Genomic DNA, 14,844 nt, shown 5'->3' with positions numbered 1-14,844 from the left:
ACCTTGTAAGTGTATTTTATGTTGTATGTAGCATAGGCGATTGAAGGTAAATGCAAGTAAAAGTAATGTAATGGTGTGTGAAGGAAACAGTGAAAGTATAGATTTTACAAAGCCCTAAAGGGTGAGTGAAGAAAATGTGCTAAACTGTGTTATAGGTATGAGAGGAGAAAGACTGGAAGAAATTTATTATCAGGGAGCTATCTTGGGTAAGTTTGGTGTTATGGAAGGAGAGATAAGAGAGAAAGCAGTACAGGGTAGAAGCCTTACTGGGTCTCTTAATGGGATAATGAAGGATAGAGGTATAAGGATGGAAGTGAAGAAAGGATTAAGGGACAGCATAGTTCAACTGACCCTGACCTGTGCAGCTGAAACATGGACATGGAATGAGTCACAGATGTCAAGATTCCAGGTTGTGGAAATAAGCTATTTGATAGGAGCATGTGGTTAGACTAGATGGGATAAAGAAATGAATAAGTGGGTGTATTAGAGATGTGGTATGACAGGGAATGTAAATGTAGTGAATTGTGGAATAGTAGAGTGGATGAAAAAAAAAATGAGGTGGTTTAAACCTGTTAAAAGAGAGGATTGTATGATATGATTAAAATGGATGGTGTGAAAGTTATGACAGGGAGTGTAAATGTAGTGAATTGTGGAATAGTAGAGTGGATGAAAAAAAAAATGAGGTGGTTTAAACCTGTTGAAAGAGAGGAGTGTATGATATTATGATTAAAATAGATGGTGTGAAAGTAAGACTACTTGTGATATGGGGAAAAGAGTTGAAGAGTGCTTGAGGGAGAAAATTGGTGAAAGAATGCATGAATGGTGTATTTGAGGGAGGAATGTAAGGACAAGTGGAGATTCTTTAACCTGGGCAAGCCCCTTGATGGGAGCTCTCAGAGGGAAGAGGCATCAGAGAAGTAGATAGATATCTGAAAGACATTTTCTCTCTGAAGTGGTATCCTTTGATTTTTTCCTCTCTTTTCTGAAAACTTTTCCCTTTATTTAATGATGACTGCTTTTTGGGTTAGCTCATGTGATCTGCAAATGCTGAGCTGCTAGACAAATCTTTCACATGGAGTGATTGGGTTTATGTCATTGCTCACGCAGTCTTTAGTTGAAGGTGGTCCCAAAGCACGTAAGCTGTTGCTGCCATAGGTTAGTGGATAGTATTTGTTAGAAAAAACTATTGCTACTCCACTTGTTTGACTGGGTATTTAGAAAGTCCTCATTTCACATATATCTGAGATATTTCATTGTTCAGATGAAACAGGCTTAGACAGAAGTTTTTAAACTTAAATCTCTTCTTAGGTAGGTTTCAAGAGCTGCTTGATATATGTAGGCTGAGGTTAGTTTAGTTCTTTTAAGTGTGTTATTTATTGTTTTAGGGTTCTGTCACAATAATGCCAACATTATATGTATTGATTCATTTGACGAATAAAATATTTTCTTGCACTACAACAAATAGAGTATTATATGTTTTAGTAGTGAAAGCTTTGCGGAAGATGAGAGCCAGCAAGGCAGCGGGCTTGGATGGTATTGCGGTGGAATATATTAAAAATGGAGGTGACTGTGTTGTTGATTGGTTGGTAAGGATATTCATTGTATGTATGGATCATGGTGAAGTGCCTGAGGATTGGCGGAATGCATGCATAGAGCCATTGTACAAAAGCAAAGGGGATAAAGGTGAGTGTTCAAATTACAGAGGCATAAGTTTGTCATGTATTCGTGGGAAATAATGTAGGACGGTATTGATTGAGAGGGTAAAGGCATGTACAGAGCATCAGATTGGGGAAGAGCAGTGTGGTTTCAGAAGTGGTAGAGGATGTGTGGATCAGGTGTTTGCTTTGAAGAATGTGAGAAATACTTAGAAAAACAGATGGATTTGTCTGTAGCATTTATGGATCTGATATGATAGGATTGATAGAGATGCTTTCTGGAAGGTTTTAAGAATATATGGTGTGGGAGGCAAGTTGCTAGAAGCAGTGAAAAGTTTTTACTAAGGATGTAAGGCATGTGTATGAGTAGGAAGAAAGGAAAGTGATTGGTTCCCAGTGAATGTCAGTTTGCAGCAGGGGTGTGTGATGTCTCCATGGTTATTTAATTTGTTTATGGATGGGGTTGTTATGAAGGTGAATGAAAGACTTTTAGAGAAAGGGGCAATTAAGCAGTCTGTTGTGGATGAGAGGGCTTAGGAAGTAAGTCAGTTGTTGTTCACTGATGATACAGCGCTGGTGGCCAATTCGGGTGAGAAACTGCAGAAGCTAGTGACTGAGTTTGGTAAGTGTGTGAAAGAAGAAAATTGAGAGGAAATGTGAATAAGAGCAAGGTTATTAGGTTCAGTAGGGTTGAGGGACAAGTTAACTGGGAGGTAAGTTTGAATAGAGAAAAACTGGAAGAAGTGAAGTGTTTTAGATATCTTGGAGTGGACTTAGCAGCAGATGGAACCATGCAAGCGGAAGTGAGTCACAGAATGGGAGAGGGGGAAAAGGTTCTGGGAGCATTGAAGAATGTGTGGAAAGTGAGAACATTATCTCGAAGAGCAGGAATAGGTATGTTTGAAGCAATAGTGGTTCCTACAATGTTATATGGTTGTGAGGCATGGGCTATAGATAGGGTTGTGCAGAGGAGGTTGGATGTGCTGGAAATGAAATGTTTGAGGACAATATGTGGTGTGAGGTGGTTTGATTGAATAAGTAGTGAAAGAGTAAAAGAGACGTGTGGTAATTAAAAGAGTGTGGTCGAGAGAGCAAAAGAGGGTATGTTGAAATGGTTTGGACACATGGAGAGAATGAGTGAGGAAAGATTAACAAAGAGTATATATGTGTCAGAGATGGAGGGAAGAAGGAGAAGCAGGAGACCAAATTGGAGGTGGAAGGATGGAGTGAAAAAGATTTTGAGCGATCAGGGCCTAAACATACAGGAGGGTGAAAGGCATGCAAGGATGATGAATCGGAACAATGTGGTATACCGGGGTGTATGTGCTGTCAGTGGATTGAACCAGGGCATGTGAAACATCTGAATTAAACCATGGAAAGGTCTGTGAGGATTTTCCCAAAAAAAAGGCCCAGTCCTCTGTTCTTAACGCTACCTCGTAACGGGGGAAAAAGTATAAAAAAAAAAAAAAAAATTTCTTTCTTACTTATTCGCCATCCCCGTGTTGTGAGGTCGCGCAAAAGAACAGGGGGATTGAGCCTTAGGGGGAAATTTATCCTCATACCCCCCCCCTTCTCTGTTCTTTCTTTTGGGGAAAATTAAAAACAAAAAGGGAGGATTTCCCCCCCCCGCTCCCCCCACTTTTAGTCGCCTTTTAAAAACACACGGGGAAATTTTCTTTGGAATTTATTCTTTCCCCCCTTTCCCCCCAGGGAAAATAATATTTTATATTTTTTATTTTTCTTTATTATACTTTGTCGCTGTCCCCCGTGGTCAGAGGTGGGGGGGAAAAGGAGAAGTGGGAGCCCAAAATTTGGGAGATAGAAAGATGAAGTAAAAAAAAGAGTTTAAGTAGAAAGATGAAGTGAAAAAGAGTTTAAGTGATTGGGGCCTAAACTTTCCCAGGGGGGGTTTTGGAAAAGGGGAGGGGAAGAAATAAAAAGGGGGGAATTGGTTTTTTAATGGGGTTTTTTTTAAGTTTAAGGGATGTGTTTTTTTGGAAGGGGGAAATTTGTTTGGGGAAAAAAACTTTTCTATTTTTTTAAATTGGGGGATAAAGGGCCCAACCGGGAACCCTTTGGGGAAAGTGCTAAGGGACAATGAAATTTATTGTCAAGTAGATGTAATTGCTTGATTTTTTTGGGTATTCGCCCAGAAATGAAAACCTATCCTGCTTTGAATGTGTGAAATATATGCAAAAGGGAAAAGTTTAAGGGAGAGGCCCCATAAGTGTAGAAATGTCTCACTGTATGTACAAGTAAGTAATTACGGGAAGATGAGTGTAGCTTAATGTTAAAAAACTCCTCATAAGTATCGTCTTTCTTTGAAATTCATAGTTTCCTGTTAAAACCAGATGTGATAGCAAAAGGGGCCGGATGGCAGTGTAATTATCTGGGACAGGCGCGGGAAAAACCACACCACAAAGCTGATGAGATGCTCCAGCTAAATCAAATCTCAGTAAGTATTGTTAGATTTTTTAAAGTTTTTTTTTTGGTTTGTATGGGTGACATAAAGAACTTTATTTATACGTGGGGGAAAATATTTAGTTCAAAGACCCTTGAAGGAAATTGAAATTGAACATAGAGGCTGTATGTAATTGATCCAACCTTTAAAAAGGGGAAAAATATTTTAAGGGTAATAAAAAAATATGTTTATTTTTTTCATTTATTTTTACTTTGCCCACTCCCTTCCCGCGTTAGTGAGGTAGCGGGGGGGAAAAAAAACGAAGGAAGGGCCCCAACCCACCCCCAAAACACATGTATTTCATACACGTCCAAACGCGATATCCCTCCCTATACATTTCAACTTTATACTATATTTTACATATAAAAACTTGTTTATGTTAACATGTATAAAATTTTCTTATTTTGCGGCTTTTATTCATTCCCGTCACCACCGCCAAACATGAAAGGGGACAACCCCCCCCCCCCACATGCGTGGGGGGGTTTTAGCGCTAGGAAAAGCAACAAAGGCCAATTCGTTCATACCCCAGTCTTAGCTGTCATTAAAATGCACCAAAACCACGCTCCCTTTCCACACCCATGCCCCAAAAAATTTCCAGGGTTTCCCAAGACGCTTCACATGCCCTGGTTAAATCCATTGACAACACGTCGACTCCGGTATACCACTTCTTTCCCAAAATTCACTCTTTTCCTTGTCTGCCTTTCACCCCCCTCCCATGTTCGGGCCCCCAATCGCTAAAAATCTTTTTCATCCATTTTCCACCCCCAAATTTTTGGTCCCCCATTATCCTCTTTCCCCTCCCCCTCTGAAACTTATATCCTCGGGGGTAATTTTTTCCTCACTCATTTTCCCCATGTGCCCAAAACCATTTCAAAAAACCGTCTTCTCCTTAAACCCCATTCCCCAAACCCCTTTCATTACGTACTCGATAAACCACCCCACACCACATATTGTCCTCCCAAAAATCTCATTTCCAACACATCCACCCTTCTCTGCACAACTGTCTATAGCCCACACCTCGTAACCATTTTAAATTTTTTTTGGAACCCCTAATTCCTTTTAAACCCCCCATTTTTGCTTTCCGAGATAATGTTTCACCTTCCACACATTTTTCAGTGCTCCCCGAACTTTCGCCCCCCCCCCCCCCCTGTTTTCTCACTTCCGCCTCCATGGTTCCATCTGCTGCCCCAAAACCCCTCCCAGTATCTAAAACACTTACTTCCCCCAGTTTTTCTCCCTTCAGCCCTTTTTCCCCGTTGACTTGGGCCCCCAACCCCACTGTACCCAATAACCTTGCTCTTATTCACATTTACTGCCAAACTTTTTTCCTTCACACACTTAACCAAAAATCAGGGCACCGCTTTTTGCAGTTTCTCACCCAAATCAGCCCCCAGCGGGTGTATATCAGCGAACAACAACTGACTCACTTCCCCAAACTCTCTCTTTCCCCAAAATGACTGAAAAACTTGCCCCTCTCTCCAAGACTCTTGCGTTCACCTCCCTAAAAACCCCCTCCAAAGAACAAATTAAACAACCCCTGGAGACATCACGCACCCCTTTCCCACAAACCCGCATTCACTGAGAACCAATTTTCTTTATTCTCTTCCCACTCGTAAACATGCCTTACATCCTCAATTTAAAAAATTTTTTTTGCTTTAACAACTTGCCTCCCACACCATATTTTCTTTATACCTTCCACAGAGCATCTCTATCATATGGGCCCTTTTCCCGATCCACAAAATGCTACATACCCAAAACCCTTTCCTTTTTTTAAATATTTCTCATGTACAGTCTTCAAAGCAAAAAACCTGATCCACACTTTCCCCTACCCTTCTGAAACCCCACTGTCTTCCCTAAACTTTATGCTTGTACATGCCTTCACCCCTTAATCAATACCCCCCCATATAAATTTTTAGGGGGAAAACTCAACAAATTATACCTCTGTAATTTGAGCACTCACCTTTATCCCCCTTTTCTTTTATACAGGGCCTATGCATGCATTCCACCAATCGTCAGGGCCCCCACCATGGTATTTACATTAAATAAAAGAATAAATAAAAATATAGATAGAATTCCTGTGGTGTATTAGATTTTTATCAAGACAACATGATGTGATTTGATTATTAAATATCCCCTTGTACTTTCCGCTAATTTTTTTTATGTTGACAACTCTTCTAAAATTTTATCAGTAACTTTCTAGCAAGCCCAAAAAGCTCTTCCCAAGTAAATAAGTTGTCATAGATTTGGGGTTTTATAAAAATGGTTTTATAAAATCCAGAAGTTAGTAATAAAAAGAGTGTGGTTGAGAGAGCAAAAGGGTTTTTGAAATGGTTTGGGCCCTGGAGAGAATGAGTGAGGAAAGATTAAAAAGGTATAAATGGGTAGAGGTGGAGGGAAAAGGAGAAGGGGAGACCAAATTGGAGGTGGAAGGATGGAGTGAAAAAGATTTTGAGCGATCAGGGCCTAAACATACAGGAGGGTGAAAGGCATGCAAGGATGATGAATCGGAACAATGTGGTATACCGGGGTGTATGTGCTGTCAGTGGATTGAACCAGGGCATGTGAAACATCTGAATTAAACCATGGAAAGGTCTGTGGGATCTGGGTGTGGAAAGAGAGCTGTGGTTTCGGTGCATTGCGTATGATAGCTAGGGACTGAGTGTGAACGCATATGGACCTTTTTGTCTTTTCCTGGTGCTACCTCGCTGTTTGGGTGGGGGAGATGCTATTTCATGTGTGGTGAGGTGACGACGGGAATGGATGAAGGCAGCAGCTATAAATATGTACATGTGTATATATGTATACGTTGAAATGTATTTATCTGTGTATGGGCGTTTATGTATATACATGTGTATGTGAGTAGGTTGGACCATTCCTCATCTGTTTCCTTGCACTACCTCGCTGATGCGGAAGAAGGCGATTAAGTATAGTAAAGAAAATAATAACTATTTTAGTATGACAGAAATGTGAGAAATGGGTGATTTTTAGTGCTTTTAAACTTGACCATGAGAAGAAGGATGAGAGACAAGTCTTTTGGGAGCAGCCACTTTGAGTGTGTCATCAGTTTTGATGCAAGAGATTGGGTATTAGTGATGGGTGATGTATATGCAAGAGTAAGTAATATGACAGTTGAGGTTATGACTGGGAAACATGGGGTATTCACTGAGATCAGTGGGAATGATGAGCAGCTTATGGACATTTGTGCTGGAAAAGAATTGGTGATTGGGAAAACTTGGTTGAAAAAGAGGGACATACATAAATATACAAGAGTGAATGGAAAAGTTGGTAAGAGGGCATTTTTGGATTACATACTGATTCATTGGCATGCAAAAGAGAGGCTCTTGGAAGTGCATGTGTTGAGAGCAGCTGGTGGGATGTCTGTTCATTGCCTGGTGCAGGCAAGGGTGAAGATTTGTTGAAATTTTTGGAAAAAAATGGAAATAGTATTGGTGAGAAGAGGATGGTGAAATTAAATGAGCTTGGAAAAGAGATTTATGTAAGAACTTAAGTGCAGAACAGCAAAAGATAAGAAGAAACGAATCAAGGAGTTTATGAGCAATGGAATATATTTAGGAAAGTAGTGCTGGCATGTACGAGAGAAGTGTGTAGCATACAGAAATTGGGAGGTGGGCAGGTGAGAAAGTGTTGGGATGTTGAAGTAATGTTATTAGGTTAAAGGTGTATCGGCAGTACTTACAGGGGAGATGTACAAGAGAAAGCAGCAGGAGATCAAGATGAAGGTGCAGGGGTTGAAAAAGAGGACAAAAGTGTGTTGGGGTGAGCAAGTATAGTAAACTTTATGGAGAATAAGATGTGGAAGGAGGTTAGTAGTGTGAGAAAAATGATGAACATAGGTAAGGGGACCATATGGGGAAGTTATAACATGTAGTGATGAGGTGTGGAGATGGATCAAGTATTTTGAAAGGCTCTTTTGTGCTCCATGATAGGATGGCAGATGTAGGGTGTTTGGGTCAGGGAGGTAGAAAGTGGTTTGGTGAAGATGAAATGTGGCAATGTGGCTGGAGTGAATGTTACTGCAACTGAATTTTTTAAGAAAGGGAGCAACTGTGTCGTTGATTGGTAGTTAGGATTTTTAGTATATGTATGGATCATGGTAAGGTGCCTGAGGATTGGCAGAATGCATGTATGGTGCCACTGTATAAAAGCAAGGGAGATAAGGGCGGATGTTCAAACTGCAGAGGTTTAAGTTTTTTAAATGCACCTGGTAAGTTGTGTGGGAGAGTAATAATTTAGTGGGTAATACTAGATCAGAAAGCTGTCTATTGACCATTGTGCCCTGCTTAATTACCTCTGTGATTCAAATGTTTCAGGTCACCAAATTCATCTCAATGCCATCTTTGATGTGTGTTGGGTACCAGGGTCAGCGCAGGTAGTGTCAGTGTCTGGAGATCAGAGGGCAGTTGTATTGGAAGTGCGAGAGGATGGTAGCCTTCAAGTGACTCTCTCACTGCTGGGACATACAAGATCTGTCAAGACTGTTGATGTCAACCGATTTGACCCCTGTGAATAAGTTTTTCCTGTGCCTTGTAGTTATAATGGTGAATAAGGTCCTCTTCAGAATTTCATACGCAGTAGAATTTAGAGGGGATGACAATTTTGTTGTTAGTTACCAAGGATTTTAAGTGTATGTATGGTTCAAGGTGAGGTGCCTCATGATACACAGAATGCCTGTATATTGCCAGTATATAAAGGGAAGTGAATTCTTTATTGTGTCTGCCTGGTAAGTTGTAAAGGAGAGTAGTGATTGAGAGGGAGTGGCATGCACTGAGCATCAGACTAGAAAGGAACTGCATAGTTTCAAGAGAGATAGAGGATGTGTGGATCAGGTGTTTGCTATGAAGGATTTGTTTGAGAAATACTTAGAGAGACAGAAGGATTTGTATGCAGCATTTATGGATTTGGGAAAGCATATGATGGGGTTGATTGAGATATTTTGTGGAATATGTTACGAGTACATGATTTGGGAGGAAATGTACAAGAAGTGGTGTTTTAATCAAGAGACTAAGGCATGTGTGTTATTAGGAATAGAGGATGATGAGTGGTTCCTGATAGAGAAGGGTTTGCATCAAGGGTGTGTGATTTGTTTTTGGATGAGGTGCTGACAAATGTGAATGCAGTGATTTTGCAGAGAAAGGTCTGCAGTCTGCTGGGGAAGGGGGTTCCTGGGAGTGAATCCGGTTATTATTTGCAAGTGCCATAACACTGGTGGCAGATTCAAGTGAAAAACTGCAGAAGCTGGTATTTGAATTTTGGAGAGTGTGTGAAAGAAGGAAGGTAAATGTGAATAAAAGCAAGATTATTAGATTTTGCTATTGAGGAACAGGTTAGTGGAGTGTGAGTTTGATTGGAAATAACCTTTAGGAAGTGAGGTGTTTTAGATGCCTATAAGTGGATATGACACTGAATGGAACCAAGAGAACTGAAGTGAGCCTTAGGATGGGTGAAGGGGCTAAGGTTTGGGCACATTGAGGAGTTTGTGGAAAGAGAGATCACTATCTGTGAGGGCAGTAATGAATATGTTTGATGTAATGGTGACTAGTCACAGTGATTTTTATTGTTAGTGTTGGAAGTGACTTAATGCAGAATAAGTATGGAGCATTGGGGTTTTAGGAATGGTAGGGGATGTGTGGATCAGATTTTTATGGTGAAATTGTCTGTGGAAATGTATCCAGTGAAAGGTAAGGACCTGCATGCAGCTTTTATGGATCTAGAGAAAGCATGTGAAATCAAATGGAATGCTTAATGGGACATGTGAAAGATACTAGGGGTAGGGTACAATTGTTGGATGGTGTGAAAGCCGTCTGTAGAGTAGCAAATGCATGTGTAAGAGTTGATGGAGAGTGGAGCAAAAATTTCAGTATGCATGTGGGTTGATGTAGGGCTGTGTGATGTCACCATGGTTGTTTAATTTGTTTATGGATGGGGTTGTTAGGGAGGTGAATGCAAGAGTTTTGGAAAGAGGGGCAAGTATGAAGTCTGTTGGGGATGAGAGAGCTTGGGAAGTGAGTCAGTTGTTGTTCGCTGATGATACAGCGCTGGTGGCTGATTCATGTGAGAAACTGCAGAAGCTGGTGAATGAGTTTGGTAAAGTGTGTGGAAGAAGAAAGTTAAGAGTAAATGTGAATAAGAGCAAGGTTATTAGGTACAGTAGGGTTGAGGGTCAAGTCAATTGGGAGGTGAGTTTGAATGGAGAAAAACTGGAGGAAGTGAAGTGTTTTAGATATCTGGGAGTGGATCTGGCAGCGGATGGAACCATGGAAGCGGAAGTGGATCATAGGGTGGGGGAGGGGGCGAAAATTCTGGGGGCCTTGAAGAATGTGTGGAAGTCGAGAACATTATCTCGGAAAGCAAAAATGGGTATGTTTGAAGGAATAGTGGTTCCAACAATGTTGTATGGTTGCGAGGCGTGGGCTATGGATAGAGTTGTGCGCAGGAGGATGGATGTGCTGGAAATGAGATGTTTGAGGACAATGTGTGGTGTGAGGTGGTTTGATCAAGTGAGTAACGTAAGGGTAAGAGAGATGTGTGGAAATAAAAAGAGCGTGGTTGAGAGAGCAGAAGAGGGTGTTTTGAAGTGGTTTGGGCACATGGAGAGAATGAGTGAGGAAAGATTGACCAAGAGGATATATGTGTCGGAGGTGGAGGGAACGAGGAGAAGAGGGAGACCAAATTGGAGGTGGAAAGATGGAGTGAAAAAGATTTTGTGTGATCGGGGCCTGAACATGCAGGAGGGTGAAAGGAGGGCAAGGAATAGAGTGAATTGGATCGATGTGGTATACAGGGGTTGACGTGCTGTCAGTGGATTGAATCAAGGCATGTGAAGCGTCTGGGGTAAACCATGGAAAGCTGTGTAGGTATGTGTATTTGCGTGTGTGGACGTATGTATATACATGTGTATGGGGGGGGGTTGGGCCATTTCTTTCGTCTGTTTCCTTGCGCTACCTCGCAAACGCGGGAGACAGCGACAGAGTATAATAAAAAAAATATAATAATAATATATATATTCGCTGGGGATAGGGGAGAAAGAATACTTCCCACGTATTCCCTGCGTGTCGTAGAAGGCGACTAAAAGGGGAGGGGGCGGGGGCTGGAAATCCTCCCCTCTCGTCTTTTTTTTAATTTTCCAAAAGAAGGAACAGAGGGGGCCAGGTGAGGATATTCCAAAAAAGGCCCAGTCCTCTGTTCTTAACGCTACCTCGCTAACGTGGGAAAGTATAGAAAAAAAAAAAAAATTTCTTTCTTACATATTCGCCATCTCCGTGTTAGTGAGGTCGCGCTAAGAACAGAGGATTGAGCCTTAGAGGGAATATCCTCACTAGGCCCCCCCTTCTCTGTTCTTTCTTTTGGAAAATTAAAAACAAGAAGGGAGGATTTCCAGCCCCCTGCTCCCTCCACTTTTAGTCGCCTTTTACAACACACAGGGAATTCTTTGGAAGTATTCTTTCTCCCCTATCCCCAGGGATAATATTTATATTTTTTTTTTTATTATACTTTGTCGCTGTCTCCCGCGTTTGCGAGGTAGCGCAAGGAAACAGACGAAAGAAATGGCCCAACCCCCCCCCATACACATGTATATACATACGTCCACACACGCAAATACACATACCTACACAGCTTTCCATGGTTTACCCCAGACGCTTCACATGCCTTGATTCAATCCACTGACAGCACGTCAACCCCGGTATACCACATCGCTCCAATTCACTCTATTCCTTGCCCTCCTTTCACCCTCCTGCATGTTCAGGCCCCGATCACACAAAATCCTTTTCACTCCATCTTTCCACCTCCAATTTGGTCTCCCTCTTCTCCTCGTTCCCTCCACCTCCGACACATATATCCTCTTGGTCAATCTTTCCTCACTCATTCTCTCCATGTGCCCAAACCATTTCAAAACACCCTCTTCTGCTCTCTCAACCACGCTCTTTTTATTTCCACACATCTCTCTTACTCTTACGTTACTTACTCGATCAAACCACCTCACACCACACATTGTCCTCAAACATCTCATTTCCAGCACATCCATCCTCCTGCGCACAACTCTATCCATAGCCCACGCCTCGCAACCATACAACATTGTTGGAACCACTATTCCTTCAAACATACCCATTTTTGCTTTCCGAGATAATGTTCTCGACTTCCACACATTTTTCAAGGCTCCCAAAATTTTCGCTCCCTCCCCCACCCTATGATCCACTTCCGCTTCCATGGTTCCATCCGCTGACAGATCCACTCCCAGATATCTAAAACACTTCACTTCCTCCAGTTTTTCTCCATTCAAACTCACCTCCCAATTGACTTGACCCTCAACCCTACTGTACCTAATAACCTTGCTCTTATTCACATTTACTCTTAACTTTCTTCTTACACACACTTTACCAAACTCCGTCACCAGCTTCTGCAGTTTCTCACATGAATCCGCCACCAGCGCTGTATCATCAGCGAACAACAACTGACTCACTTCCCAAGCTCTCTCATCCCCAACAGACTTCATACTTGCCCCTCTTTCCAAGACTCTTGCATTTACCTCCCTAACAACCCCATCCATAAACAAATTAAACAACCATGGAGACATCACACACCCCTGCCGCAAACCTACATTCACTGAGAACCAATCACTTTCCTCTCTTCCTACACGTACACATGCCTTACATCCTCGATAAAAACTTTTCACTGCTTCTAACAACTTGCCTCCCACACCATATATTCTTAATACCTTCCACAGAGCATCTCTATCAACTCTATCATATGCCTTCTCCAGATCCATAAATGCTACATACAAATCCATTTGCTTTTCTAAGTATTTCTCACATACATTCTTCAAAGCAAACACCTGATCCACACATCCTCTACCACTTCTGAAACCACACTGCTCTTCCCCAATCTGATGCTCTGTACCTGCCTTCACCCTCTCAATCAATACCCTCCCATATAATTTACCAGGAATACTCAACAAACTTATACCTCTGTAATTTGAGCACTCACTCTTATCCCCTTTGCCTTATTTATTTTTCTTTATTATACTTTGTCGCTGTCTCCCGTGTGTCAGAGGTGGAGGGAATGAGGAGAAGTGGGAGACCAAATTTGAGATAGAAAGATGAAGTGAAAAAGAGTTTAAGTAGAAAGATGAAGTGAAAAAGAGTTTAAGTGATTGGGGCCTAAACATGCAGGAGGGTGAAAGGCATGCAAGAAATAGAGTGAATTGGAACTATGTGGTAGTTTAAGGATGTGTGTGAGTGATGTTTGGATACTCTATATAATTGATGAAGCCCACTGACTTAGGAAAGTGCTAATGACAATGAAATTTATTGTACAAGTAGATAGTAATTGCTTGATTTGTATGGTAGTCAGACCAGCATGAATACCTCATCCTGCTTTGAATGTGTGAAATATCATGCAGAAGGAAGTTTAAGGGATGAGGCCCCATAAGTGTAGAAATGTCTCACTGTACTGTACAAGTAAGTAATTACGGGAAGATGAGTGTAGCTTAATGTTAAAAAACTCCTACATAAGTATCGTCTTTCTTTGAAATTCATAGTTTCCTGTTATAACAGATGTGATAGCAACAGGGGCTCGTGATGGCAGTGTAATTATCTGGGACAGGCGCTGTAAACCACACCACAAAGCTGATGAGATAGCTCCAGCTCATCAAAGTCTCAGTAAGTATTGTTAGATTTTTTGAAGATTTTTTTTGTTTGTATGGGTAGACATAAAGTACTTTATTATATACGTGGTGGAATATTTGAGTTCAAAGACCCTTGAAGGAAATTGAAATTGAACATAGAGGCTGTATGTAATTGATCCAACCATTAAAAGGAGAACATAGTTAAGGGTAATAAATAAATATGTTTATTTTATTCATTTATTATACTTTGTCACTGCCTTCCGCGTTAGTGAGGTAGCGCAAGGAAACAGACGAAGGAATGGCCCAACCCACCCACATACACATGTATATACATACACGTCCAAACGCGCATATACATACCTATACATTTCAACGTATACATATATATACATATACAAACATGTATATGTATACACATGTATATAATTCATACTTGCTGCTTTTATTCATTCCCGTCACCACCGCAACACATGAAATGACAACCCCCTCCCCCCACATGCGTGGGAGGTAGCGCTAGGAAAAGACAACAAAGGCCACATTCGTTCATACTCAGTCTCTAGCTGTCATGTATAATGCACCAAAACCACAGCTCCCTTTCCACATCCATGCCCCACAAAACTTTCCATGGTTTACCCAAGACGCTTCACATGCCCTGGTTCAATCCATTGACAACACGTCGACTCCGGTATACCACATCGTTCCAATTCACTCTGTTCCTTGTCTGCCTTTCACCCTCCTGCATGTTCAGGCCCCAATCGCTCAAAATCTTTTTCACTCCATCTTTCCACCTCCAATTTGGTCTCCCACTTATCCTCGTTCCCTCCACCTCTGACACTTATATCCTCTTTGTCAATGTTTCCTCACTCATTCTGTCCATGTGACCAAACCATTTCAAAACACCGTCTTCTCTCTTACACATCTCTCCAACCCTTTCATTACGTACTCGATCAAACCACCTCACACCACATATTGTCCTCAAACATCTCATTTCCAACACATCCACCCTTCTCTGCACAACTGTCTATAGCCCACACCTCGTAACCATATAATTTTGTTGGAACCACTAATTCCTTCAAACACCCATT

General features: G+C 41.4%; 1 protein-coding gene across 3 annotated transcripts in view; it reads left to right on the top strand.

The window, feature by feature from the left end:
- The window catches only part of l(2)dtl (WD40 domain-containing protein denticleless), a 37,490-nt gene that overhangs the window by 4,924 nt on the left and 17,722 nt on the right, over positions 1-14,844 (top strand). For 2 of the 3 annotated variants that reach the window (XM_071692669.1, XM_071692671.1), the window contains 2 exons: positions 8,448-8,639; positions 13,689-13,793. In XM_071692669.1, the coding sequence (XP_071548770.1) occupies positions 8,448-8,639; positions 13,689-13,793 (297 nt within the window). The remainder of the gene's footprint in view (positions 1-8,447; positions 8,640-13,688; positions 13,794-14,844) is intronic. The other variant, XM_071692670.1, reaches the window with a different exon arrangement.

The sequence above is a fragment of the Panulirus ornatus genome, chromosome 53, assembly GCF_036320965.1.
Source record: "Panulirus ornatus isolate Po-2019 chromosome 53, ASM3632096v1, whole genome shotgun sequence".
Lineage (NCBI taxonomy): Eukaryota > Metazoa > Arthropoda > Malacostraca > Decapoda > Palinuridae > Panulirus > Panulirus ornatus.
Note: the sequence above shows the minus strand (reverse complement) of the source record. Positions and strands in the feature narration are given on the sequence as shown.